The sequence below is a fragment of the Kryptolebias marmoratus genome, linkage group LG11 (genome assembly GCF_001649575.2).
Source record: "Kryptolebias marmoratus isolate JLee-2015 linkage group LG11, ASM164957v2, whole genome shotgun sequence".
Lineage (NCBI taxonomy): Eukaryota > Metazoa > Chordata > Actinopteri > Cyprinodontiformes > Rivulidae > Kryptolebias > Kryptolebias marmoratus.
In genome coordinates this window covers 12,990,737-13,018,536 of record NC_051440.1, presented here as the reverse complement: position 1 = coordinate 13,018,536, position 27,800 = coordinate 12,990,737, and the positions used below count along the sequence as shown (strand labels likewise).

General features: G+C 42.2%; 1 protein-coding gene across 1 annotated transcript; it reads left to right on the top strand.

The window, feature by feature from the left end:
- Positions 1-1,092: 1,092 nt before the first annotated feature.
- Positions 1,093-27,265, top strand: eps8l2 (EPS8 like 2). Its single transcript, XM_017406187.3, has 21 exons — positions 1,093-1,311; positions 9,008-9,058; positions 9,506-9,552; positions 14,369-14,433; positions 16,059-16,220; positions 17,246-17,395; positions 17,716-17,795; positions 17,901-18,013; positions 18,096-18,157; positions 18,243-18,369; positions 19,798-19,886; positions 19,975-20,049; positions 20,832-20,980; positions 21,068-21,236; positions 21,323-21,351; positions 21,440-21,545; positions 21,740-21,859; positions 22,760-22,835; positions 22,925-23,099; positions 24,346-24,478; positions 26,279-27,265. The coding sequence occupies exons 2-21, from the start codon at positions 9,012-9,014 to the stop codon at positions 26,354-26,356; spliced, it is 2,052 nt and encodes a 683-aa protein (XP_017261676.1). The 5' UTR covers positions 1,093-1,311; positions 9,008-9,011; the 3' UTR covers positions 26,357-27,265.
- The last annotated feature ends 535 nt before the right edge of the window (positions 27,266-27,800 follow it).

Here is a 27,800-nt window from a genome sequence, read left to right as displayed (position 1 = left end):
CAGAGAATGTCAGCGTCCAAAAATCAAACTCTAACACATCCAAGTGTTGCTACAGTTATTTAACAGTGTTGTTTATTTAGTGGTCCAGAAGTTTCTGATTTATTTATTGGTAAATAGGTGTCCAAAAAAGAGGAGAAAATTAAAAAGAAAGTCTATTTAGATTTTTAAGAAGATGGGCCTTGGCCTAGATATGAAAATAAAACAATAACCTCATCAGTTGTTTTTCATTAAAAGAAAAGAAGGACCAACTTGAGTCATTAATACTTTTTTCCAGTTGATCTGCAGGACAGTGAGATAAGAACCATCGAGCCATAACAGTAATGAAAACCTTATTTTTAACAGAACGTGGGGATAAATGTAACGTTTTAGATGGAATAGGTCAAATCATTGATATAGAAATATCAAATACCTTTTCTCAGCTATATGTTATACAGATATTAGAAAAAACATGCTTTAATCAAGAAAAAAATAGATCAAACTTTAAAAGACACATGGTTAGCATTCATTTCTTATGCCTTCTTATGATTTTGTTTTCCCCATTACAACAGCTAAAAAGTCCTTAACAAAAATCCAATCATACAGCTGCTAACATTTAACTTTGAAACAAGAAGAAAATACAGAAAAAGACGGAGTACATGAAAGAATACTCACTGTAACTCTGATGCACATTAACTCCAGTCAGATATCTGATGTTGTTTCTTGGCTGCAACTTTACCAACAAGAGCCCGATAGGCTCCGCTTGATGGTCGGTCCCTGTTGGTGTTTTCCCGTCAAAATCAAAGATTGTTGAGAAAATAAAACTTCAAAGTAGCAAGACTTCACTAAACAAAATGAGAAGCGACCGGAGGCTTGATCTGTCACAGGTGGGAGGGCCAGATCTAATAATGTTCAAATGTTATCTTGGTGGTGGGGGTGGATAAAGTATCAAGGGCCGGATCTGGCCCGCGAGCCTTGAGTTTGACACAGTCGCAGCATATTTGTCATCAGTTTTCACAACTACAAACCCCAGAGAGAAGACAGCAAATAGCCCCGCCCCCTTGGAGTAGCCCCGCCCCGCGCCGTAGCCCCGCCCCCTCGCAGCTCTAGTTACCTGCGCAGTCACCGTCTCCTCCCGGGTGTCCCAAGTAAGCTGGCGGCGCGCGGCAGGTGTTCAATACGCGGTCCGCTTGAAGCCCGGAGGTCAGCAGGAGACACCGAGCGGTCATCTGTCCGAGCAGCGTGCAGCCAGGTGGGGATGGCAGGCTGATGTCCCCCCGCCGCCCCGCGTGCGTCCACCTGAGCTGTCCAGACCGGGAAAGACAAACCACCACAGTAAGTCCCGGAGACAGGACAGTGAAACGTGACGTGCTGCTTGGGTTTCAGTTTTTGCACCAGACATAACTCTGGATCTGTTCTGTTTCACCTTTTATTCTCTGAAGCTCCTCTGAAGATCTGGTTATTGAATCATTTAAGCTGCATAGTTTGACTGGGATAATAGTAATAATAAAAAGACTGGGTGTTAAGGGTAAACTAATCCCTGATGCACATTGTCAAAAGATATGTGCACATCATTTATAAGGCTGGGTGTGCTGGGTGCTTTTAAAGCAATCTTTGTTTGTTCAGAAAAATCTGTGTTTGCACAGAGAAGAAAACCCTAATGGAGCCGTCCACAATAATATGAAGAATAAAGTCTTATAAATCAGTCTAAATGTAAAGATCTGAGTGTAAGCAGCTGTCTGAATGAGGCAGGAGCACGAGTCTGTTGCTTTTTCTGTTTCAGTCTCATTGACTTTGTGACCAAAATGGATCCTAGAAAACAAAGGTGATGTTTACCAAAAGCAGGACGAACGCAGGGAGTTATCCTCCCCTTCCGACCTAGGTTGACTTATGTAGAGAAATTGTTTAGTTTGACTCGTTCTGGTCAAACTGTGAAAATAATTCAGTTTTTGGTCATTCTGCAGCATCTGTGTGATCTGTTAGAGTTTGGAGCATGTGCCGAGAATGACCGAATGTCACCTCGATATCTGTCAAATTCACTGCCATTCCTGTGTTCTCTAAGCTCACTTGACTGTGGCGGCCATCTTGAACTGGAATTTAATCAGATATAGATGTCAGCTCAGTGATTACTTTCTGATAAGGTTTCATTTCATTCTGTCCAGTGGTTCATTAGATATTAACACTAAACATTATTGCTCTGCCTTTGCCTCTCAGCTGTGGGCGATAATTCTAATTTATCAGGATTAGGTTTAGATAATATCATCCAAATTCATTGAAAACTTTAATTTGTTTCTTTCTGTCTTTGGATAACAGCTGAATATTGTTTTGTTTTTTTAAACCGTGAACTGTAACATACCAACTAACAATAAGCACAATGTTAAAAACTGCCCAATAAAGACCTCTCATCTAATCTGACCTTAATGAAAAGATTCAGGATTCTTCATCATGTCTTTGTTGTTCCATTAAAACGAAGTCCTCAAAAGAGAGACGGAGACAGAGAGAGAGGCACAGAAGCCCTTGTAACTTCGGGTCAATTTGTCAGGTGGAGCAGAGAGGCTACAAGGAGGTCAGAGGTCACAAAGGTGCAGGACATCAGGTACTTCGGGTCCACTGTCCAGGAAACGGGGAGTGTGGTAAAGAGGTGAAGAAGAGAGTCCAGGCAGGATGGAGTGGATGAAGAAAAGGCAGCAAAGGTCAAAGGAAAACGTTTACAAGACAGTGGTGAGAGCTGCTATGTTGTCTGGTTTGGAGACAGTGGGACGGACAAAAATACAGGAGACAGAACAGGAAGTGGCAGAGCTGAAGATGTTGAGGTTCTCCTTGGGAGGGACGAGGATGGACAGGATTAGGAATGAGGTCATCAGAGGTCTAGCACAGGTTGAAGGACTGGTAGATAAAGTTAAAAATGCCAGACTGAGATGGTTTGGACATGTGCAGAGGAGGGACAGTGGCTCTATTGGTAGAAGGATGTCAGAGACAAAGAGGAGGCATATGAATGGAGTTAGAGAGGACATAGAGGGAGTTGGAGTGAGGACAGAGGACACAGAAGAAGATGTGGAGGAGGATGACTTGCTGTGGTGACCTCTGAAAAGGGAAACAGCTGAAAGAAAAAGAAGAAGACAACAGTTTTCAGGGTCGAGGCGATGACCTCTCTGGCATTGTGCACCTGCCACACCTCACACTCAGGCCGGTCGTCAGAACGCTGTCTTCAGCACAGCAACTTCAGGGACTTCTGGTTGTTTCTAAGGAGTCCAAGAAAATGAAGTCTCTGCTGCTCCTTCTTTATGATCTCTGTGGTGCCGGAGCCCCAGAGTCAGGTCCTCCTTCATCCCCACACCCAGAAACTTCAACATTGGTCTCCTTTCCTTTCTGTCACTCTGTTACAGTGACATAATAAAAGAAAATACACAAATAATAACCTGATAAGTCTAGTTGTGTCAAAATGTTGCCTATGATGCAGCTTTATGTGGTCATTTCTAAGCTGTATCATTTCGTCTGGGGTCTTGGCTGTTTTATTTTTTTTTCCCCATTCGAGCATCGGACACACAGCCCTAATTACAGCAGTTTAGCTGTGTGGTCACAGAGGAAAGTGGTGTCATTTGGGTTTTAATGGGTGCAGGAATAACAAACCACCCATCGAGTTACACCCTAACAACGAAACGAGACGTGTGAATCATATCGTCTTTATCAGCAACGTCTCCACGTGAAATGACGGCCTGCATGGCCCGAAAGGCTTTCAGATCCGATAGGCTTTTATCTCTGATCCAGTGATTATTCAGGGGGCACTGTGCAAAGTCCACGCCGCTCATGTAAGAGCAAGATCTCTTTTTTTTTTGTATAGGTTACAGGAGTTATCACTGCCAGTAGTTTCTCCTTCTGCAGTATGGGAAAGGTGGTGGGTGTTTTAACTTTTACTTTTTAAAGACGCAGCAACTGACAGCCGTTAAGTACCCGAGCGGATTTCACCACGGCGAGGCTGTCAGCAGAGATTAAGAAAGCTTCAGGTGCATTTTGAGGCGGGCTGTGTTCCTCAGAGCTGAAATGCAGAACATGTGGGGACGCTTTTTGTTTTACAGCTATTCTTCGGTGTCCGTGGCATGTGCTTCAGTCTTCAGCCACAGCATAAAATCCTTCTTTGTCCTGTTTTTATAGAGTGTCTATCGTGTGGATTTTATTGCTGGGATTTGCTTTTATTTTATTACACTTTGAAGAGTTATGTACATATTACAAAACAGACTAGGCTAGACGTTGACGACTTCTCATTAGTGGCATAAATGTCACATTAAATTTGGACTTGAAGTTATTTATTTGAACTGTTTTTTTTCCATAGTGGAATGGTTATATAACAGTGATTTAAAAAAAAAAAAAAAAAACAAGAACCGGGCGCACAAGTTTTGAATTTCCTGTGGATTATACAGAATCATACATACAGTCTCAAATAAATCCATACACCCACACCCATGTTTGGTTCAACGATCAAGTTGCACCTCAACCGGGTGCTTTTTTTTTTATCCATCAGCTTCTGGCGTTTCGTGGCAGAATTGATAATATTTGTTATTTTCTTGTAATGAACCTGGCTTTTCAGCTTAGTCCACAAATTTTTTCACAGGGCTGAGGTTGGGACTTTGGGAAGGCTTTTCCAGAAACTGTCCTGCTTTATATGTTCAGAAACCAGTTCTGTTGTGAGTTTGGAATAACTGAGTTGCACCAGTACCACAGTATGATGCTGCCACCACCGTGCTTGAAGTTCGGAGCAGTGTTTTCATGTTTGACAGCCTCAGCTTGACTCCTCGTCATTGTGGCCAAACGGCTCAATCTTTGTCCCATTTAACCATAAAACCTTTCTGGCTTATCTCTGAAGTCACCTATCCCTTTGGAGCAGGGTCTTCTTTCTTTGCTGGCCCCCTTCTCCGTCCACGGCGAGGTAACACCGACTTCATTGTGGGCAGTGATACTGGTGTTCCAGCAGTTTCCAGTTCATGGTAGGCTTGAGCTTTAATGGTAACCTTGTTGTTGCTGAAAATATTTACCGTACCAATTTTCTTTTCTCCAAGGGTGACAGATAAATAGTGGTCAAACCATTAAGTGCCGTCAAACAAAATCCTTTTGGGGCTGGCAAAGAGAATCTACCAGCTGCAGTCGATCGTGATCACTGTTGAGAAGTTAATAGGCCTTATCAAGTTAAAAGAAACTCTAAAAGCTTTACATATTAGGAAATGTAGATGATTGTATGTATATATTTGACGTTGGATATGTGTAAAAATCATTAAAAAAATCAAGTTATATGTTGCATAGTTATTCCACCCTGGAAAATGAACGGTTCAAATAAATCAATAAGTGCCCCGTAATCAATATGACATTCACGCCCACGATGAGTGGATGTAGACTTCTGACCTCAGCTGTAAAAAGACGTATAGTTGTTTAAAGGGTTTTAGTTCCTTATATGTGTCTCTAATATGAAATAACAGTTTGACCAGTTTTAAGCCTAAAGGCCGCACCAACAAGTGACTGATTTTAGAAGCTGGGAGAAATAGCTCAAATAGCTCTCATTCTCCGATGGTGTGTCACTTTAGAAAGCAGCAGAGTGATTATTACACCGCTGCGTGTCGGTAAATTATGACAATCAGAGCCACATGAGATCATTTCTAGGAGGAAACGAAGCGGTATTAAAACATAAGGCCCTTGTCGTGTGCTAGCTAGACAAACACGCAGCAACATCTGCTTCTTTTCCTAATTATTGCTTCTGTGCTGCATATTGAACTTCCTATTCTAAGTTGTCACGATTCAGCAGTAAGCGCCCTGCAGTGGGGCGTTCAGGTGAGCCAGAGGAGCGAGGTCAACAGCACGTGACACCCCGCCTGTCCTCCTCTGCCCTCCGGCGCCTCCTGAAACCTGGCAGCAGGCCAGAGGGTTGAACAACAGCACAGAAAGGAGATGACCTGCGAGATAAGAGCAGCCCTCACAGATTTCACTGATAGTGATGTAACTAATCTAACCACACTTTGCTCGGTTAGTTTTTAGTCTCAGGGGCGGAGTGATAAGCGCTCGAGTTGTGAGAAGTTTTGTAACTTCTAAGAAGTAAGCCATGTTATCGTAATTTCCCTAAGAGGATGATACTGGAAACATAAAAGGCCCGTTAAAGAGATGAGAAGTTGAAATAAAAAGCTCTCTGGTGACGATAAATAACAGAAACGGAGCTGGTTCCTTGCAGCAGTTCACTGCGCTTTAAAAAATCATATGAACTGATTAATTTCAGTGTTAAATGCAGTTTATTGAAGAGATAGATCAGATCTTTTAAGGTGGACTTCTGCAGAGTAATGAACCTGTTGTAGATGGCTCCTTGAACGAGTTTGGAAAAAACTGTTTAATTCTGATCAGATCGGCGAGCTAATGGCTGCTGGATTGCTGCTGTCTTAAAACGCGTTATATGGTTATCCCGGCAGAAATATGAGAATATTCCTGCAGGAAGTGCTCCAGGATGCACTGGAAGTGCTGCAGCTAGCTGCTGCCGCTCTGTGCTTACAGATATTCACAGAATTCCATGTAAATCTGCATGTCATGAGAAACTGACAGTGATGGAAAGCCTTAAAAAAGCAGCAATAAAACCATGGGGGCCAGTTAGATGTTTTCTCTGCTGCCTTGCATCTCGTTAGCATCCACACACAGAGAATAAAACTGTCTGTTCAGCCAGGGTGAAAACTGCAGACCTGCTGTCTGTTGCGTAACCTGTCTGTGCATGCAGCGAAGTCGAAAGCTCCAGGCGGAAAGGGTGTGCGAGGGCTTTGTCTTCTCCTTTTTGCGCTCCTCGTAATCTCTCAGATTTAGATCCATTGCTTTGTTACACATCGTCTCCTTGGAGGCCGCGCTGTCAATACCAGTCAAATAGTTGGTGTGTGTAGGTGTGAAAAGCCCATTTGAGTTAATTAGCTTCAGCTATGCAGACATTGTCATCGAAGGACTGGATCTAATTACACAGACGCACATCAGCCTGCTGTCCGCTTTTGTCCCCGAGCAGTTCTCCAACGCCCAGCAGACCACCACCTGGCTCTGCGCAAGGGAAGAACAGCTTGTGTTGTGGAGTATCCCTCAGCTCGTTCGCTCGATCTGGAAATGAAATGAATAAGACACCTGTAGCTTCTCAACGGCTGCTACCCTGGGGGCATCGTAAATTTACTGTGGCTCTTCAAGAGTATCTAACTGTATTTTGTTATGAATTGTTGTTTATGTTTAAACGACCGTTTTATTAGGCGGTCTTCAGCACATCGCCGTACCTTATCGGCATAACGCAGCATTTTACCTTCGTGGGTGTTTAGTGAAGCTGGACTGACAGTGGCCCTCATGTAACGCAGGAGGAAAATTTATGAAATTCTGCCACTTTTGAGTAAAATAAACTGGTTAAGAAGCAGCAGCTGTACTAATGAGAAGCCCGCTTCATGATACACTTTATGATAGACCAACCCTCACTTCTTTATATCTTGCTTCCAAGGAGCCACACTTTCTTGTGCTCTTGATCAGTTGGACTTTGGCTGCTTTTTCACTTATTTTATGTCCAATCCTTGAACTTAACCATGACAGCAGTTTGTGCAGTGTGTGCTTATAATAATGAAGCCAAAAAAAGTGCAGATTAACAGCATCTTTAAACCTGGTCCTGAAGAAATAAGGAAAAAACTATGTGTATATATATCAGCAAAGACGTGACACAGGACCACATTCAGCTGATCATGTACTGTATGTCATGTCATGGGAGTCACCTTGTTAATGTTATTTTATGTGTTAAACCGTTTTATCTTTGGTATTTTTTCATAGATTCAACTAAAGAAATGCAAATTGTGTCTTTGGGACCGTCTGCTCGTAACGAAGTGCTCCACGTTCACATTTAAAATGAGTCCCTTGCCAACTTGTCAGTTATGTGTCGACACAATGCTAGGTAATTATTTAAGTTTTGGATCCTTTTTTTATTTCTTAAAATGGTATGTTACAGAAAAACGAGGGGGGAAACCAGCCAAAGCCACCACCCAAAAAGCCAGGAGAACTGATTAACATCAGTTTAAAAAGTCTGACTTCTTGCTATCAAGATATAAAAAAAGAGGGATGACTTAAGCCTTTTGCACAGTACTGTATCACTGCAGGCATTGACGTGTTGTTGAGTTTGAAGAAGTATTGTTAGCTGATGTGGTGCTGCAGAAAATACAGATTACAGTAATTTTTCCATTTGTTAAAAATAAATTTACTGTTTTGATTTGGGGAAATTTATGCAAAGTAAACATTAAGTAGCTGATGTTCTTACCCACTGCAGATAAATGATATTGCTACTTTTTTGTGTTAAACACAACATCCAGAAATAAACAGGTGATGGTTTACAGTAGCCCTGCATTGTTGGTACCTGTTGGTACAGCATTTATTCAGAGTTTACCAGGCACTTTTTACACTTTTAAGTCTTATTGTGTTTTCTATAAAAAACTGAGTAAGCGTGGTGCTTAGTTTATGAGCACGGTCCGTTTGTTAAATAAATTGAACGTTGCTGTTATGCTTCATCGCAGACTTGCAGCTGAGAACAGGTTTGTTATCAGCTGCACCTCTCCGTTGTTATCAGGATGTTATTTGCTCTCCACAGTTCGAAATAGATGGGAATATGTGAATTCTTTTTGGAGTTTTTTTTTTTTTATTATTATTTATTTTGGCCTGCAGATAAGGAGCCTTACTTTATTTGATTAATTCCTCCAGGTGTTTTTATTTCCAGATTGGTTGGTTTGGCCTCACAGCTGTGTAGCTATTTCTGGCCAGATCTGTGCTGAAGAAATAATAAAAAAATAGTCTAACACGAAATGACTTGGCTTAATGTTGAATGAGAGAAAAATCCAAAATATAACTCTTGAGGAAAACTGCCTGTTTTTTTTTTTTTGTTTTTTTTTTAGGTAAATATTGTGGTGGGCGTAAAATATTTCCCCTCCTTGAACGCATGTTTCCTCTCTCGGTCTGTCATTAAAACCCTGCTTTTCTCAGCTTCTTCTCTTCTTTTTTTTCCATCCAGGTGGATGCCTGAAATCATGAGTGCCCCAGGACCTCAGGCGAGGCAGGCCAAGTGAGTTTCACACACATTCCTGCCGCTTCCGGCTGGATGTTTACCTTTCTGTGCGCTGAGGGGCTGTCGAACAGGCCCGGGAGAATCGCTAACCCTGTATGCAGACGGGGATGTGGGTCAGGGACTTTGGGCACAGAGCGGCTCTGTTGAGCGTTGTTTGCTTTGCCTGGGCTCCTTGCTCCCTCCATTCCCTCCTCCTCCTCCTCCTCCTCCTCTCCCTCTCCCTTTTCCACTCTCCCTGTTTTCCCTCTGTCTGGTCCATATGCTTGGGAGCCAGTGTCGACCAGTCCGCTCTCTGTATCTCCCCCTCATATTTTAGTGGGGTCTTGTGTTTATGAGAAGTGGGACAGTTTGTGACATCCATCCAGGGGCGTGTGTGTGTGTGTGGGGGGTGTGTACGATGAAGGGTATCCAACGTAACCCCGTGTCCTGCTCTTGTCATTGCAGTGGAGTGGCCAGATCGGACAGCAAGCTCAGCGCCAAGGCCCTCTATGGTAAGCAGCTTTCTGGAAGATTATCGGCTTTTTAATTTTGAAGAGTTTGCGCTCACATGTATTTACACCTGCCTTTACTTCTACATGTTGAGTCACCTCCAACTGTTTATTGCTCACTCCTGGTAGTTTATACATTTTTACTTTGAGTAATTTAAGAAAAATCTGATTATTGATCTGTCATTTCTATTCTTGAACCTCTTGAAGTCAGTTTTTTCATCTATATAAAAATAATGAAACGAGTAACTGATTTAGGCTCGTAGTCAAAGTAAAATATAACATTTTATTGTCTCACTGTTGTTCTCGGTCACGTTATTGATGATGAATCAGGGTTTATTTAAGTCAGTCTCAGTTTCCATTCAGCTGCAGAAAGCACTCAGAATCCCACTAAATTAGTCTGTGTCAAAAGTAAACAAAAAAAAGCAATATTTACATCTTTAATTTCAGTTAACAACATTTTTCCTGTCTTTACTTTAAATTTACATATGTATTTAAAACCCTTTGTTGTTGATGTACAGCTTCAGGCAACAAAAACAAACATAAAGTCCTGATATTTTCCTTGTCAAGCTGTGTGGATAAATGTGCTGTTATCAGCACAAATCACGACAATCCTTACTTTGCTTTGCAAACGACTCAATGAGGAAGTTCAGCGCTCTGCCTGTGTGACGTGCTGCCGCAGCCATGCAGCCTCGCTGGACTATCACAAACCTCTCGTCTGAACTCACACCTAAACATACGCACGCTGATTTAAAAAAAGGAAAGAAAAAAAAGTGGGGGCCAACGTCCTCCTGAGGGGCCTTATTATGCTCTGTGTGGTGATGGAAAGGAGACCGGTCTCCTGGAGGAAACTTGCCTTTCCAGCTTTCTGGGTGTGCGTTGCATGCTGGGATTATCTGTGGGACGACAGTTATTTTCCCGTGTCACGTTCTCATGTAAGCAGCTGTTTATGGTTTCTTGCTGTGAGACCTAATCTTTCATTTAAGGGCTCCGCTTGCGTTGATGCGGGGTTCGCGTTTATCTTTGCATCGGTGCGGTAATACGATAATGTGTCATTTTATTCTGGCTGTTGCATACTTGTGTCAGGGTGTGTGTCGGTGAAAACGCTCCATGCTAAAGTGCAGGGTGTGACTGTTTTTAAAGTGTGGCTTTAACAGGGTGGGGTTACCGGAGTCTCGCAGGTGAATAAAGGCCACATTGAAAGGGGAAAGGAAAAGGCAGACTCTGGCCCTGTCTCACTGACAGACCTCCCCTCGTAGCCTCAGACATGAGCTCACTGGTCCCTGCCGGCGCCTCCTTCCACTCTGCCGACGCTGAAAAACATTTTCCAGCCAGTCATGCAGTAGTTCCAATTAGAAATGCGCACAAAGGTACGACAGGACAATGCATTTTCCTGCATGGTTGCACTGTTCCGAATTTAGAACAGCTTCAGATGGCAAATGACGGCTTTGCAAGATGTTCCCAAACTGTCTCCCTGCGCAGCCTGTGAAACCTTTCTGAGCCTTTTTCTCTTCCAAGTATCCACAGGGTTCACCGCACCCTCGTGATCTCTGGGAAGTATCCCACAGGCCGTGTGGCGAGCCCCGTTGTTGTTTTTCACTGGCTCACCTCATATTGAGCAGCAGATGGTCTCCACTACTTTCCTCCGCCGCAGGTCGGCGGCGCTGTGCTCGTCCCCGCTGTCCTGAGAGATGAGGGAACAGATGATATTGTGCGCGGTCTGTAACCAAGCTGGATGTTTGGATAGGCTGCCGCTCATTATCAGCAGCAGAACAATCTCGCCCATGCAAATGTCCCCCTCAGCCAAACAGTAGACAAGTGATGCAAATGATGCACAGGTCCTCCCACCTGATCTGTTATCAGCTCCCCCGGGAGGTGAAGCAGGAAAAAAAGGGACAACGGAGCTCTTATCTTTGAGCTCTGGACTATTAGGAAGCAGTTTTTTTTAATTGTAGTTTTTATTCAAAAGCTTCTTGCTGAGGATCGTGTTAACCATAAGGTAGAGGAGCTAATAAAAAATCTGTTCTGTGTTGCATTTTTTAAAACGCTTGTATTTGGATGAATGAAAACTCTAATAACTAATAACTTCTATGTCCGCTTTGCCAGAATGAGGTGATGTCAGTGGGATACTTCACTACGACAAACATTTGTGGACCGTTTTGCACAGCTAGGAATTCTGTTACCAATCAGTAATTATCTTTATTGTTTTTGGCGTGGGTCAAGGGAGGTTGTATCTCAAACCTCAGGTCGCCTAATTGGTCTGCAAAGCGATTGTCTGATTGATCTGGGTCATGTAAGACTTTTGATCATCTGCCAAGGTGCTACGTTTACCACTGGTCATTGACTCTGGAGAGTTCTGAGGATCGGCCCATCTGCCCGCTAAGTGGCTCTTATTGCACGCTGTCGCGGCGCTGTGAATTGATTGGAAATGATGTGAGTCATCTATTAGTCATGAGTGCAGCTCAGCTTTCAGAGCGACACCTGACGCTTGCGTTTCACCTGTGGGGAGGCGAGCAGGAAGGAGCAGGGAAGACAATTGGCCGCATCATTTGGATAGTTTGACGTCAATCTTGTTTTGGAAGTTTTGAGAGAAAAAAGGGGGGCAAATATTGGAATGTACCAAAGAGCCTTTAATACAGATTACGTTAAGTGTTTCGCAAACATGGCTTTTGTTTCAGAGTCCCCACAGAGCACACAAAAGTATCTGAATGAGGAGAAAACCTTTGGAGCATCAGCGTGTTGACTCTGTTGGGTGGAGGATAGAAAGAGACCTGATATGAGAGCCGGTGCTGAGTCGATAGGACCGGGACCACTTTCAAGTGTAAACGTGACCTGCATATTATTCACCTGGTAAATAAGTCAAAGCAAATTAGCCCACTCATTTAAAGCCAGACGGGTAGAAACCAATCGCTCGGCAGCACACGCAACGCTGATGTCCAGTGTTTGGATGTGGATATAATCAAATTTGAAAACATTTTATTTATTCATTTTGTGGTGGTGGGGGAGCTGTTTCATATAGGGTTTTAGCAAAATTGTAGCTAAATCTTTATGTTTTTCAAAAAATATTTCACATGTAATCGTGTTTTTGTTTATTTAGAGTGGTTGAAGCATAATGAGTTATGGTTTAAGAGCAAAATCTATAAAAGGCACGCACCGATTCAAATTTACAGTTTTTGTATCTACATACAGTATAAAGAAGTGATAAAACTGAATAAATACAAAAATGCATGACATATTGGACATAATTTTCCTTTGGTTAACAAAACCAAAATGCAGAACTGACAGGTGGAAAAACTGAGCCCATACCATGATATTACCATTTGTAGAGCCACCTTCAGGAGAAATAATTTGAATTCTTTTCTTTTATGTGGTCTTTTGAGACTCTTAACAGTGCTGTTTGTAGTATTTTTTTTAATTTATTTTTACAGTACTGGATATATATTGATATCTCAATGTCTGCATCAGGATTTGAAAAATTGGAGACACAAACTGCATCAAAAAGTACAAATCTGACAATCAGGTGGACCATGAAACATGTGGGTTCATCACAACAAAGTATTCTTGTATAATTCTACAATAATATTGCAGATGTTTTGCTTTTATAGTGCAGTCCTAATTCGCAGCTTATTGGGTCCTGCTGAAGTGATTCAAACAAGTTCTGGTCTGATATTTGACTGAGCCTTTGCAATCTTTTTGATTCTTTGCTTTTCTCAACCACACTGACATTCCTGGGTGCTTCGGATCATTTATTGTTCTGAACGACTTTGTTTAGGCCGAGCTTCAGCTGTCGGGCAGATGGGCTCACGTTTAATCGTTAGGATGCTTTTGTAAACAGAGGAGTTTATTGTGGACTCAGTGGCTGCAGATGCAGCCAGTAGAAGCTCGGAGCAGCCGCCCCTTTGTGACCAGGCTTGGCAGTAGGTATGAGGTCTTTGTGCTGACACGCTGTGTCTGTTTTTAGCCAAACAGCTCCACTTTGGGTTTATCAGAAGTAAGGGAATTGCTCCAAAAGTCTTGGGATTATTTTACATGCAGCTTTTGCAAACCTCAGCTTCCTGGCAAACCTCCGCAAACAACTTGTTCGGTTTTATTTCTTGATTTTTCACTTTAACGTTGGACATGCTGGCTGAAATTCGTGAACTGCAACCCTTCCCTGAACATTGTCTGACTTTGGCGTACTTGATCAATCTTTTCACGTTGCAGAATCACTAAACCCAAGTTGTTTAAAAGCCTTTTTTTTTAAAAAAAAATCTTTCCAAGGCGAGTCACAGGCGCTCTCATCGATCTTTGAACCTGCAATAAATCCCTGCTTGTAACTCAAGTCCTTGATCTTTAATGCCAACGTGGGCAAGAGGGGAAATTAAGAGACACACATTCTTTGATATGAGACTTAAATATTAACTTCTGAGATAGGTCTGGTTCCAATGTCCTCATTCTTTGCTTAGACATTTTTTGGTACAAAATGATGTCAAAACATTTGTTGTTTTACCACCTCTTTACAAAATAACAATTAAAAAAAACCCAGTGCCAGTCTTAGAACGTCTTAGAGGTTAAATAGAAAGATAAGTAGTTAACAGCGTTGTTAACTGTGTGACGACAGACACTCCGTGATAAAAAAAGAAGGGAAATAAAGCCCGTCTCGTCACTTCCTTATTTCCCTGCTGTTCTTTTCAGCTCCCACTTCAGTATTTCTTTCTATCTGTTCGCTCCGCTGAACCGACAACATGTGGACCCGTGGTCAGTGCTCTAGTTCGCGTTTATTTTTGAGGAGCCACTGCTCAGTGTCTCGGAAGAGAATTAACTTTTGTTTTGTGATCCACAGAGCAGCGGAAAAAATACTCCAACTCCAATTTCATCATGCAGGAGACGTCGCAGTATCACGTCGAGGTAAAACCTTTAATCTCTTAATCCTGTTGACTGGACTAATGTGTTTAGATTTTAACTTTAACACCGAAAAAGATGGTAGAAAGGAAGTGCAAAAGAGTGTTGTTTAATGCCTTTATGACTGGGTGACAACATTTAGGCTCTTGTCTTAGTAAAATACAAAGTTGTCTAATTGTGACTCACAAGCTGTAATCCCAAACATACTTGGTTCTGTGTGAAGGGGCAGTTTGTTCCATGTCTAATATACTTTTATTTTATCCCTTTTGTCATTTCGTTTTATATGTGGTGACTGATTAGAAATCTGTTCAAAGGGAACAGAGATAAAGGCCATACATTAAGTTGATGGTATAATTTTCCTTCACCCCACAGATAAAAGGTCACCTGTATCATGCCGTGATTGTTTTTAACGGAACAATTTGTACTGGGACAGGGAATATTAGCTTCATGGAGCTAATATTAGAAGGTCCAAGGTGTGCTGTGGGTCATGGATGGTGCTGAACCACGTCCCAGATCCATATAAGTTATGGCTTCCTAAAATACTTTTACATTATCGCTCCTAAACACGTAGTCAAACAGACCCTTAGTCATACATGCAGCAGCCATTAAAGGGGCAATACTGCACTTTTGAAATCGGTACAAATTTTGCTAAGAATAGTCTTGTAAAGAAATATTAAAATCTATTTTTATAATATTAGTTAAAGACGTTTGTACAGACATATAAAATCTGTACGATTTTCATGCCCGTATGTTTATTTAAATGACTGTAGTTTATAGATTTAAAACACAGATACGGCTTGATAGAAAAGGATGTTCACCTGAGTCATTGTGTTTGTCTTGCAGAAAGACATATCACAAAGAGAAACAAAACCTAGAAGGCCACACTGTAAATAAGAAATGTGTGACAATCACTGCGTGAGGTTACAGGGGATGAAAATATGTTAAATTATCAACTAATAGTGTTTCCTGAATTATTGTTGTGGCTTATCTGCAGTACATGTAAAGTGCAGATAAAATAATTTGACTATTACAAAAAAACAAGTTTGATTACAATATTCTAAAACTTTGTTGAGTGGAAATATTTATTTTTATTGTTTAATAAATAAGTTTTACATCAAAAAAAATATTACACACCTTAACTGATCAGTTATGTGTCTTTAACTTAAACTTTTTCCCTTTTAAAGAAAATTCATATCATGAAGTAGGAAGTTTAGAAGAGACTGAATGATCTAAATTTAATATTTTATTTTACTTGTTGTAACCTAATGAAACAAAATATAATATGTTAAATATCTAAAGTGATAATTTAAAGGATTAGCTGTCAGTGAACTGAGCTGCAGCGGCTGATTTCCTCACTTAAACTTTAGATGCTGAATGCTAAGCTAAGCTAATTAGCTTTAGCCTCATACATAGGCTAATGCTAAATCTAAGTCTTTTCATTTCATTTATGTCAAAGCAAATAAACCTATTTTGAAATAGCAAGTTTAGTATTTTTTATAAAAAAGCAGATTACCAATTCTGAAATATTTATTTTAAATTAGCTTTGTCTCTTTTTTATGCTTGTGTCTTTGCTAGCTTCGATACAGCTTTTATTTCCTTCCCTCAGTCACTGACATTTGTCTTCTCCTCAGCACCTCTCCACGTTCATCATGGACAAGACAGAGTCCATTGTCACAGTGGACGACGCAATCAAGAAGCTGATTCTTCTGGACTCGAAGGACAAAATCTGGACGCAGGAGATGCTCCTGCAGGTCACCGACAAGGCGGTCAGGCTGCTCGACTGTGACACGCAGGTACGGCTGCTCATGCAAAACCACCTCGTTAAAAGCGTTTTCTGTGTTTCCGTACAGTGTCTGCTCAGTGAGAAGCCGCTCGGCGTATGAGTTGATAAACTTTACTCGTCAACGCCACTTCACTGGACACTTGTAAACAATAAGGGTGCATAAACGTGTTTAAAAGAGTCGAGCAAAAGGTGCTGTTGGGTTATTACAGGCGGTATTTTCAGGAGGGAAAAAGTCAAATACTGTTTATACAACATGTGACTCTCTGCAGTTGTCTTTGAAAGTTGTCAAACCTATTAGAATGTATTAATTTGACCAAAAACATATTCAGATTTGCACACAGGTACGTAATGAGAAGATCCTAATTTAACTAAGTAAAATAAAACTATCGCCTGGATCACTTCCTAATTACCTTTTATGTTCGTAGAAGTGTATTATGACACGAGCAGATATTTCTGAAGATCTCAGAAGGAGTTGACGATGTTCATGCGGCAGGGAAATAATGCAAACACGTCTCTGAAAGGTCTTAAACCCACAAACCAGCAGTTTGTCAGAGCTGAAGCCAGCATGTTCCCTCCTCTGATCATGAACAGAACAGGCATGGATGCAGCAAGGCAAAAAAAAATTACTTTCTTGCCTAATAATCTGTAGTTTGCATGGTGGTGGTAGTATCATGGTGTGGACCTGCTTTGTCAGCCTATTATCATTGATGGGACTGAATTCTGAATTATAGCAGCAAACTCTAAAGCTAAATGTAACTGTTTCTGAGCTAAAGCTCAACAAAAATCAGGTCGTGACATTCAGTAAGACATGTTCCCTCCAGGTGCACAAGTGGTTCTTCTAAGGAAAGGTACAAATAAATAAAGTTAATGTTTTGAAACTGTCTGGTGAGAAAACCCACCAGCATATCGTTGTTAAAGCTGTTCTGTGGTTAGGAATCCAACCAGATGTGCTGAACGGAGCTGTTATTTCTGCAGCCACTGTAGCGCTACGGCGGGGAGGTCACGTTTCAGCATTTTTCTTTCGACTCCCTGCAGGAAGAGCTGGAGAACTTCCCCGTTTCCACAATCCACCTTTGTCAGACGGTGCTGAATCAGATGCGCTACCCGTCTGTGCTGCTGCTCGTGTGCCAGGACAGGGAGCAGCACAAACCTGACATCCACTTCTTCCACTGCGACGAGGTGGAGGTGAGTCCGACGGGAGGGCTTCACACGCCTCGCTTCGTCGGGGGCTTCTTATTTGTCCGGGTGTCCTTTAAGCGTCTTTGGGTTTTATGGTGCTCTCAAGGCATTCCTAAGCAGATAGCAGATATATTTTAAAGCAGGCCCAACTTTGTGGCACAGAAAGTTCAAATCTAGAAGATAAGAGGGAGAAAGTAGAAAAACGTCACTTAGGTCTTTTCAGTTTGAAGCAGAGGCAGGGAAACAGTATAAGCAGGATATAGTGTAGTATGGTTTAAACTACTTATTGTGGCTTTGTGTGTGTGTGTGTCTTCCCTCTTTGTCAGGCTGAGATGGTTCATGCAGACGTAGATAGTGCCATCGGAGACAACAAGCATGGAAAGAAAGTGAGACTTCAGACTCTGAAGTGAGGAAAAATGCTGCTGACACTCAAACACATTAACACCCCCTGTCTCACACACACACAGATAAACCAGCTAACATGATGTCTTTACACTTTATCCTCCTTCAGGGTGAACCAGGAGAAAATGAAGCGTCACAGAGAGACCATCCTTCCTCCCTCGGCCCCCAGGGGCCCCCCACCTGTGAGGAATCGACGAGTGGAGGCCGCCGCGAACGGTCCAGGTACGAAGACGCGGTTTAAAAGGGCACCGTTTTATTTGTGTGGCTAACACAAACCTTCCTTATTCTGTGCGGCTGGAAACAGAGAGGCGCGCTTCTGACGCCGAGTCCCACGAAAAGCTGGCCCAGCGCATTGAGAAGGACGTGGTGAGCAACGCTCGTCACGGTGTTGCGCGGCTCATCCGCTTCATGAGATCACAGCGCCTGAGGCTTATGTTTTTGTCCTCCTCAGCAAATCCTCAACTGTGCCCTGGATGACATAGAGATCTTTGTGGCTCGGCTGCAGAAGGCAGCAGAGGCCTTCTCCCAGCTCAACCAGCGCAACAAGAGTAAGAAGAATAAGAAGAAAGGACCAGCAGGTCTGTCTCCCTTTCTTCTTCTGTGGTGGCAAGGTTGCGGTGACAATATGGACATATTGCTCACGTCGTCATGTTTGGTTCTACTTTGTGCCCCTCCTCCAAACATGTTTGTGCGGTGGCCGTTGTAGGGAATTATCAGCTCTGACAGTACTGATTATTCACCTCACCCTCGTGTTGATGTGATGCATCTTCTGCTTTGCTGTTTCACCAACACGCAGGGTGGTTCAAACTTTAATGAAAGTACAACTTTTATTTCATTTTTTTTTAAATTATACTGAATTACATTTTGAACAAAGCATGTTTTTTTTTTATTATTTTTTTTTAGTCAGCAGAACAAGTCATAGTCTACACATAACATGAGATGCTAAAATAACATATTTGTGTGTGTGTGTGCGTGTATGTGTGGTTAGAGACAACTATAGTGTTACTTTCCCAAACATTGTTTGGTAATAATAGCCTTTGATGACGTGTGTTAAAAGTGAGGAATTCTACATGCAGAGGATCTGTTATCCAACTTTGAGGTCTCGTGTTCAAGCACTTTTATAGTTTAAAAGGTGTTTTTAAACCAGCCATAACATTATGAACACAGTTAAATAAAGGAATAGGTCTTATTTTGTTACAAAGCAGTTTTCTGCTTGGAAATTTAAAAAAAAATCCTTCCTGGCATTCAAATGCATGCAACTTTGACATTTGCAACTTAAATATTTTTTGAAGAACAATCAACCTCCTCATATATCAGCTGCTCTCCCCCTACAGTATTAGCAGTCCCCTGCTCCCCGACCAAAATGACAGCGGTGGCTGGAAATGTCTCCAAGAACACGAGAAAGAATCGGAGGTGTTCACCCAGCTCTAAACATCTGTAGATACCTGTGTGATTATCTAATGATATCTGCAAGGCCAACCTACAGGGGGGATAATGATCGATCATAAACATCCAGATAACTCCAGGTGTTTTCTGTTTGTGCAGCTGACAGCTCAGAGCTGTTTACACGCAAAAAGGAGACCTACTCCAGTTTAGGCGGGTGGTCATAATGTTGTGGTTGGCTGTTTATTTCCAAGCAAAACAAAAGCATTTTGAAATTTAGCAGTAATGTGAATATTCCAGAAGTTAATACTTGTAAAGCAAAAAAACTTTTTTCCCATATTCACCTAATTATGGTTTCCTGAATCCTATATTTTTTGGTCTTTAGTTTCAGCCCTTAGATAGCCCTGCAGCAGCACTGTCGTTCTTACTCTGGCCAAGACGAGCTTTTTTTATTTTCTGAAGCTGCTTTTTAACTGGGCAATAGTGCATTGCTAAGGTCACAAGCTTTTTGTGGACACAAGGAAGAGAAAAGCTTTTACGGCTTTGAACCTTGGTCAGAAAGTGAAACTGCAGCACGTCCGTGGCTCAGGTTGGTAACTCTGGAGTCTGTGTGTGGTTCGCAGAGGGCATGCTGACGCTGCGAGCCAAGCCCCCCACCGAAGCGGAGTTCCTTGACAGCCTGCAGAAACTGAAGCTGGCCCTCAACCTCTTGGTGAGATATCGCCGCTCTCAAGCTCCCCTCCTTCCGCTCGCTCCTCTCCCTCCTCATCCCCGCCTTTCTGTCCCTCTGCCCCCTGCAGGCCAAGCTGAAGAGACACATACAGAATCCCAGCGCTTCTGAGCTCGTTCATTTCCTTTTCGGCCCTCTGGAGCTGGTAAGGGCAGAAAATCTGGTTTCAGCGTGACCCGTTTTTTTTTTGTTTTGTTTTGTTTGCTTGTTTGTTTAAAAAAGAATGTACATCTTGCTGAATTTGTCGTGTTTCTGTAAAACGAGTTTCGACACATCTGATTTTGGCACCCGGGCGAAAGGAAACCCGAGAAAACAAGAGGCTCTTGGAATTAAACACAGTGCATCACTTGCATTTTTTCCCATCAGGCATTTGTCCTTTTGTTTTTATTTTCTCATGCGCCACACCCACTGCTGCTCACTGTAGCACTCGCTCAACAGGAGCGACGTGGCTATCAGGGCTTATGTAACGTTGGATTCCCAGTGCTCAGCCACTCCTTCGATACTGCTGGACAGAAAACCTGCTGCTGCGGTGCATTACCTCCTGAACACTTTAGATTTGATTTGAAAGACTCCGTTCTCGCAGTTGTCAGCTTCGTCTTCAGATGCAACCATTCTCTTTTAGTCTTTTAGAGGTTACAAAGAAATATCACACTAATCATCATTAGTGTTTCTTCTTTATTCTTGTCCACACAGATCATTAACAAGCAGCTGAAGAATTTTGCTTAGTTTCAGTTCCTCGGGCAAAACAGGGCTGGGTTTTTTTTATCTCGGCACTCGCTCATTCACACATTTTCCCAGAACACGGCCTTTCTGCAGACATTCCCAGCTCCATATGCTGCACCTCCACAGATTAGACTTCCGAGTTGTGCACGGTTCGCGGCACTGCCTCCGTCAGTCGTAACGAAAAGGCCTTGAATGTGTCCTCAGGTGGTGCAGAGCTGCGGAAGTCCTGAACTGGCTCGCTCAGTCGTCGCGCCTCACCTCTCCAAAGATGCTGTCGACTTCCTGCGGGGACACCTCACCCCCAAAGAGATGACCCTGTTTGAGCTGCTCGGTGACGGGTGGACCAAACCCAGGTAGACTTTAATGTGGCCCTCTGCTGCTTGCTGCCGTCATCCGCTCGTGCGCAAGGTGAACGTTTCCTTCACTCCCTCCTCCTGCAGAGCGGAGTGGCCCAGGGACCAGTGCGCTCCTCCTTATTACCCCAGATTTCGCAATGGCTGGGAGCCTCCGGCGGACTTTTTCATCACGGCCCCGTGGGAAACCGAGGGACCGTCTGGACCGCTCGGGTCCCCCACCAGCCCCGATTACAGGAAGCACTCAGCTGAAGATGTAAGGGTTTCATTTGTTGTCCGCTGTGAGTCACGGCTCTTGAAATTCTAACCATATCTTTTAAACAAGTCTGTTTTGTTTTCCAGTATTACGGAAACCATTTTCCACTGAACGGGTAAATAATGGCGTCCTCCTCACGCAGTTCGGTGTCTTTCACACGACTGAAAAAAATGATCAAACTGTGACACAATGTTTCTCATCAGGTCTCACGACGCGGCGCCCAGCAGTCGCAAATACGCCAAAATCCGCTACCACTTTGTGGCGAGGAATGCCAACGAGCTGTCCGTGCTGCAGGATGAAATTCTTGAGGTTGTAACACCAAGCTGTCTTACCCTTCGTACCATTATAGTTTTACCCAGCTTGTTAAATCTGACAACTTTACAGCCTTGTGACATTTTGTTAAAGAATGACGGTAATTTAACTCAAGTCGAAGATGTGGGCCGGGCAGGGTTTGTGACGCAGTTTCCAGTGCTGTGGAGTGAGATGTGTGCTTCCTCTTGCAGGTGATCGAGGACAACAAACAGTGGTGGAAACTACGGAATCGCAGCGGGCAAGCGGGCTACGTCCCTTTCAACATCCTGGATGTAATGAGGATAGAAGAGCCAGAAGCCCCCTACAGTCCGGTACACGATATGCCCGCTGGCATCTTAAATCAGCTCTCTGCCATGAGAGCTTAAAATTGTTTACAGTATCTGCTTCAGTTCTAATTTATCACAACTTCATGACGTTCAGGGTGCATCAACACATGCGACAGATTTATTTAGCACAACAGCGGACCTTACAAATAAAGCTGAAGTGTATTTTAATACGAACTATTTAGCTCAAAACCCCCACATTGAATTCAGATTTTATTTTTGCTTGTTTCGAGGTTCAGTCAAGCAATGCTGGATTTGGTGGATTTATTTCAAGCCTTTTCGTTTACACCTGAATTCATTAGGTCAAGGGCTGGGTGGAGAAATGCAAAGATTTGTTTTCATTTCAGTTTTGGTAAGAAATGAAATTGAGCGATAAACCTTTGCGATGCGATGCTAATTGGTGAGTTTTTCAACTAAAAATTGTATTTGAAGTCATCTTAAGTTGCTGTGTTGTGAAAAGCTTTATATGTAACTAGTAACTTAAACTGTCAAAAAAAATGTGGAAGAGTTTAAAAAGGGCAATATTCTTCTCTGAAATCAAGTGACGTAAAACAGAAGAACTGATCTGATTGAATATGTTGACGTAGATTCTCAGACATCCAAAACCTGGCAACCCTAAGTGTTGGGTTAGAAGACAGCTAGACTTCCTTCCTCGTTCCTCGCCACCCCTCCCGTTGCGCTGTTTGCTACCAGCATGCGCCACCAAAACCCTGCAGCAGAAAATGGATGCCACAACTCCTCTGTGTGTGACAGACTCACACACATATTTCGTTTTTGGCTTCTGTATAAAAATGTGTTTGCCATAAAGAGGTGAAAGAAAAACCTGTTTTTGGAATAACACTGTTGTTGTTCTGTCGTGAACGTGTGTGTGTGTTTGTGTGTGTGCAGAAAGGCTACATGACGTCCCCTTCTGGGTCGATGACCCGTGGAGACAGTTTCAACAGGGGCCCACACAAGGATAAAAGTGAGTAAACGCAACAAAGCGACAGATCGGCGTTTCAAAGCAAAGCTCTCGTTCCTACAGCCGCTTCTGTCTGCGTTTCCGCTCCGCAGTGATGGACGAGGTCAACAGCGAGCTGCTGATAAAAATCACGGCTAACAAAAGCCAGCCGCCCAGAAAAATCCGCATCGACCGGCCCGCCGCCACTCAGGTTCAGGTGCCGCTCACCTTTGAGTCAAACCCGGAGGAGGTGATAACGTGGCTCAAGGCGAAGGGCTTCTCCAAACCGTAAGTTCTTCTTCCTCACAGCACGTCCACCTGCCGAATCAGAATACCTCCTCACATTTACAGGGTCACACCCTCAACACATCAAATTCGCTAAGCTGTTGTAAAAATTCTTCTGTGAGTGAATCAGTGAATCAGAACTCCCTGACAATCAGCAGTGCTTTGAATGTGACCTAAAAATACTTACACAAATGCTATAAATAAGTAGGGCAAAAAGCAATAATTTGGTTTCTTGTTTACCTTTGTCATCATCTTAGATCAGCATATTTCTGTGCAGGCATGAGGCGTGTGTGTGTGTGTGTGTGTGGGGGGGGGGGCAGTTTTGGTTAATAATTTTTGTTATGAACCAGCACCGTGGTGGCTTTTTGTTAACGTGCTTATTGACAGTTGAGTTGCATCAAAAGTGCATTTACTCAAATTTATATGGACTTAACGCACAGCCATTAAAGAGGTAGTCTGGTCATTTCTGAAGTGATGTGCTGTCAAGTAGTTATCAACAGTTACCAGCCGTGGCATCAGTCAAAGAGCCCTCTAAATGATTTCTTAAAGATGGGAAAGGATCTTCCTGTTAGGCATACAGGCAGCAGTTAGGTTCTATTATTGTGGAACCACAGATGGGGAAAAAATAATCTGGTTTGAGGCCGTTTTGCGCGAAGGATACCAGAAGCAGACAGGAGTCCTGGGAGGAATTAGAGTCTGGTGTCCGGTGCAGGTCAACAAATAAACAGAGGGATCAAGCAGTGGGTTTGCTCTGCACAACCTGTAGTGGTTTGACTACTACAAGATGTGTGGTGGAGGGGAGAGAGAACCACAGTCTGTATCTACACCTGTGTGAGAGGTGGTGTGATTTGTCCTAAGCTGTGTGCACACTGACAAAAAACTGCAGGACACTTAAGTTTCTTGCAGCCTTTGGCTAAGAGATAATTAAAGAGTGCTTTAATGTGTGTTGGTGCTGTGTTTGAAGGATGGATTTTCAGGGATGATCGGTTACAGAAAGGTTTGCCTGAAGGTGATTTTTCTTTCATCGGGGGTAGATTTATTAGAGTCATCGCCCAGGGGCTGGAGCACACTCGCTTTAGGGGGAAATCCAGTTTTTTATTAACGCTGTTGATAACGCCAGGGCTTTTCCTGCCGTGACATGTCACAGCGGCTTTAGGAACTGGCTTTCCACTGTTGTAGCAACTCTCTGCTGGCAGCAGCGTCATTCCGAGAAATGAAACGCTTCCATTTCAAACCATGTCTTGTGCAGGGCCGTTGAATGTTTGGGAATCCTGACGGGAGCGCAGCTGTTCTCCCTGAACAAAGAAGAGCTGAAGGCGGTGTGCGGCGAAGAGGGCGGCCGTGTCTACAACCAGGTCTCCCTGCAGAAAGCGGCGGTAGAGGTGGGTCACGCTCGTCTCTCTGTCTGTCTCTGCTAACGAAGCTGCTCCCTAAATAAAGCTGCTGAGCCGTCTTGTCTCGATGCCACGGGAAGGATAAATCTCAACTTTCAGAATTTATGTGGCCAAGTCGAAACAAGTCGTAAACTTTGAAATTTGAAATCTCTTGTCAGCTGTCAGATTAAACGAGTTACGCTGTAATTAATGCAGGTTCAGGATGAAAAACTGGTTGGGTTCCCCATAAAATCCTGTCTTTGACGGGACTTGTTAGTGTCGCAGTCTGACAGAGGTGATTCCAGTCAGAACACTGAAAACCTCTTTGTAAATATAAACTTTGTGACAAAATCAAACCTTAAATTGAAGTAATTTATTTCCCATCCCTTCTTGAATTGTGCGATTATCATTAAAAGTTACCGTTTTAGAAGATGAACACGTCCCTGCAGCAGGAACAAAGAGTGAAAACAATAAAGGCAATAAAAATTAAAGATGTTTTACCTGTGTTTAACTACAAATCATGTAGAGCTTTAAGTTCACAGTAAATCAAACCTAGTTTTGCTTATTTTTTGTTATAAAGAAGTAGAAATGGAATCCACTGCTATGACCGATTTTCATACTTTTTATTTTTTTTGACTGGATTATAGCTAATATTTTATTCTTCCTCTACCATCAAGTATCAAGTTAGGTTTTGCAGATATACAGACAAACAGTCCATTTATATATGTAAAAGCAGCTGAAAGGATTTGTAATCTGGATCAAACTGAAATGCACATATCTGAATGAGTCACTTCCTTTCGTATGAGGAGCCATCAAACCTGTGATTGTGCATAAGTTTTAAAAATCTGCATCTATCTCCTAAACTAATTGACTACATCTGCTTTGCACATTTACACACAGGTCTACTAATCCTACAGCCCTAAAAAAAAGACATCCAAACAGATGTGTTTAAAAAAAAAACTATAGTTTGTGTAAGGTTTAAGTTCATTGTTGTCAAAACAAATGGCCATAAATCTGCATTTTAAATGACTTCTTTCACCAATTTGGAAAGAGTGTTTAAGAATAGTATCTAAAAAGACAATATAAAGCAAAACATGTGGTAGACATGTTTGCATACATCACCCAAACTTATAAATTGTCACAATCTATGATTGGAAATAATGAAATAGGGGCATTATTTGTGCTTTTCTTGTAATTCGTGTTTTCATTACTAAGTAAACTTCTCTAAGCCTCTTTTTGTTTTTGTTTTTCTAATATTTTTAGTGAGTGTATTTTAGATAAAGAACTTCCTGAACCTGAGGAAAACTTGCTGTTTCTCTTCATTTTGGCAACCATGCATGGTTTTCTGTTTCAATTTAAACTTTTCTTCATTGATTAAAGTATTTAAATGATCCTAACCTGGAACTTCTACGCACAAAGATGCAACACGAACAATGACAAAGCAGCAACATGACAATTACAACTACGTTTGTAAGAACTGTGCTGTTTATGCTGAACTGTTTGGGGTTTTTAAAGTTTGTCCAGGTCAAATGGCATCAAAGATTTGCCCTCTGCCTCCCCCTGCAGGACAATTGCTGCAACAGCAGGGCAAAGCTGTTAAAACTTGACTGTTCTTACATTTTAAATAATATTTTTTATTAATATGTAGTAAGGATAAAAGGATAGGGGAATTTTTAGAAACAGGAATAACTAAAAATAAATCTAACTAATTACTCTTCAGAGGACAAACATTAAAAGTCATTAGTTATGGTTTAAAATAACTTTATGGGAACATTTAGAGCAACATTTTTTGTTTGTTTTCCTTTCCAGAAGTCCCGGGGTGACTCGGAGTTGGAGGAGATCATGAAGCGAAGACAGGAGAGGATCGACTCCAGCTCCAAAGAGTGAAGATGTTAAAGAACGCCACCCTCCTCCTCCTCCAGATGTTTTCTCCTCACAGCTTTCAAAGCGCCGCAGCTTACTAAATCAATCTACTGTCTATTCTGACCCACAGTAGAAAAATAAAATATATTCATTTGTAATTGTATATTTATTTTGTAAAATGTGTGTATGCTACTCAAGTGTCTTATCATTATTATATATATTTTTTTCAATTGATGTTTCTCCTCCTCCACCTGTTGAAGAGCTCACCTGCTGAGGGGAGGACGTGCAACAATGTGCAGTTTGCTGTGTGTTTGTGCAGACATCTGTGCATGGCATGCATGCGACGTGCACGTACACAAACGGCGCGGGGGGTCCGGCGTTTGTGTTCACTCTTCAGACTGCAGCTGTTTCCCCTAATTTCATTGTCGAAGTAAATCTTTGCTGTCGTATTTCAAATCAGTGCCAGAATGTTTGACTTATTTTATGTTATATAGCCAATAATTTTCCTATTAGCGTTGACAAAAAATACAAATAAAACATGCTCTGTGTGACTAATAGCAGAAATCAGCTCTGAAGTATTAAAAGAAATACTTGGTGCTGCTTGGTAAAATCAATAATCCCGCTGTTTTGTTTTTGTTTTGTTTTGTTTTCTACTAGATTTCAGATACTTTGGGAAACCTAGCGAGCAATAATTCTGCATGCATGAAGTCGTTCTCAGCATCAGTGAGATGCTGTCATTATTGTGTTGTAAGCAGGACGGTGTTTTACTCTGTAAACTGCACAAAAAAGGGGGGAAATTAAGCATTGTAACGTCTAAACAAGCCCTTCTGGTTTAAATAATGAAGTGAAGACATTCTTTTTTGTTGTAAATATTTTTGGAATGCAATGTTTGAGAAGACCATAATTAAATAAATCGACTTTGTAAATATTTTATAAGAGCTTTTCAGTGCACAGTTCTTTCTTTTTTTTATTTTTTTGTCACAAGCTTATTAAAGGGATAGTTCAGATCCTTTAAAGTGGCAGAGTTGAGGGTAAAGGAGACGGCCTGGGTATTTTTGAAGTGACGTTCTGTCAAATAATTTGTCAGTAGTTTGGATGTTATCAGTCATAGAACGCAGAGTGTGGAGAAAAAGGCAGAAGTCTTCCTCCAGGAGCCCAACTTTTATATCATTTTTCAGGCTTGTAAACAACTCTTTGTCAAACATGTCATACAGGCGGGACAGAACGCCACATATTAAACCTCTACACGTTTTTGCCCAACATCTTTTTCATTTAGTTTGTTGCTGTTTTCTCAACCGAATAGCGTCCATGTTGCTGCGCCTGATCAGCTCCCGGCGGATGGATACGATGAACATCCATGTAATAAAACAGGCGTTGTCCTGTTGTCGACTGACCGGACTGACGAGCTAACGGCTAGTCCAAGCGTGGCTGGTTTGCCGTCGACCTTAAAACCCATCATCAGCTCATC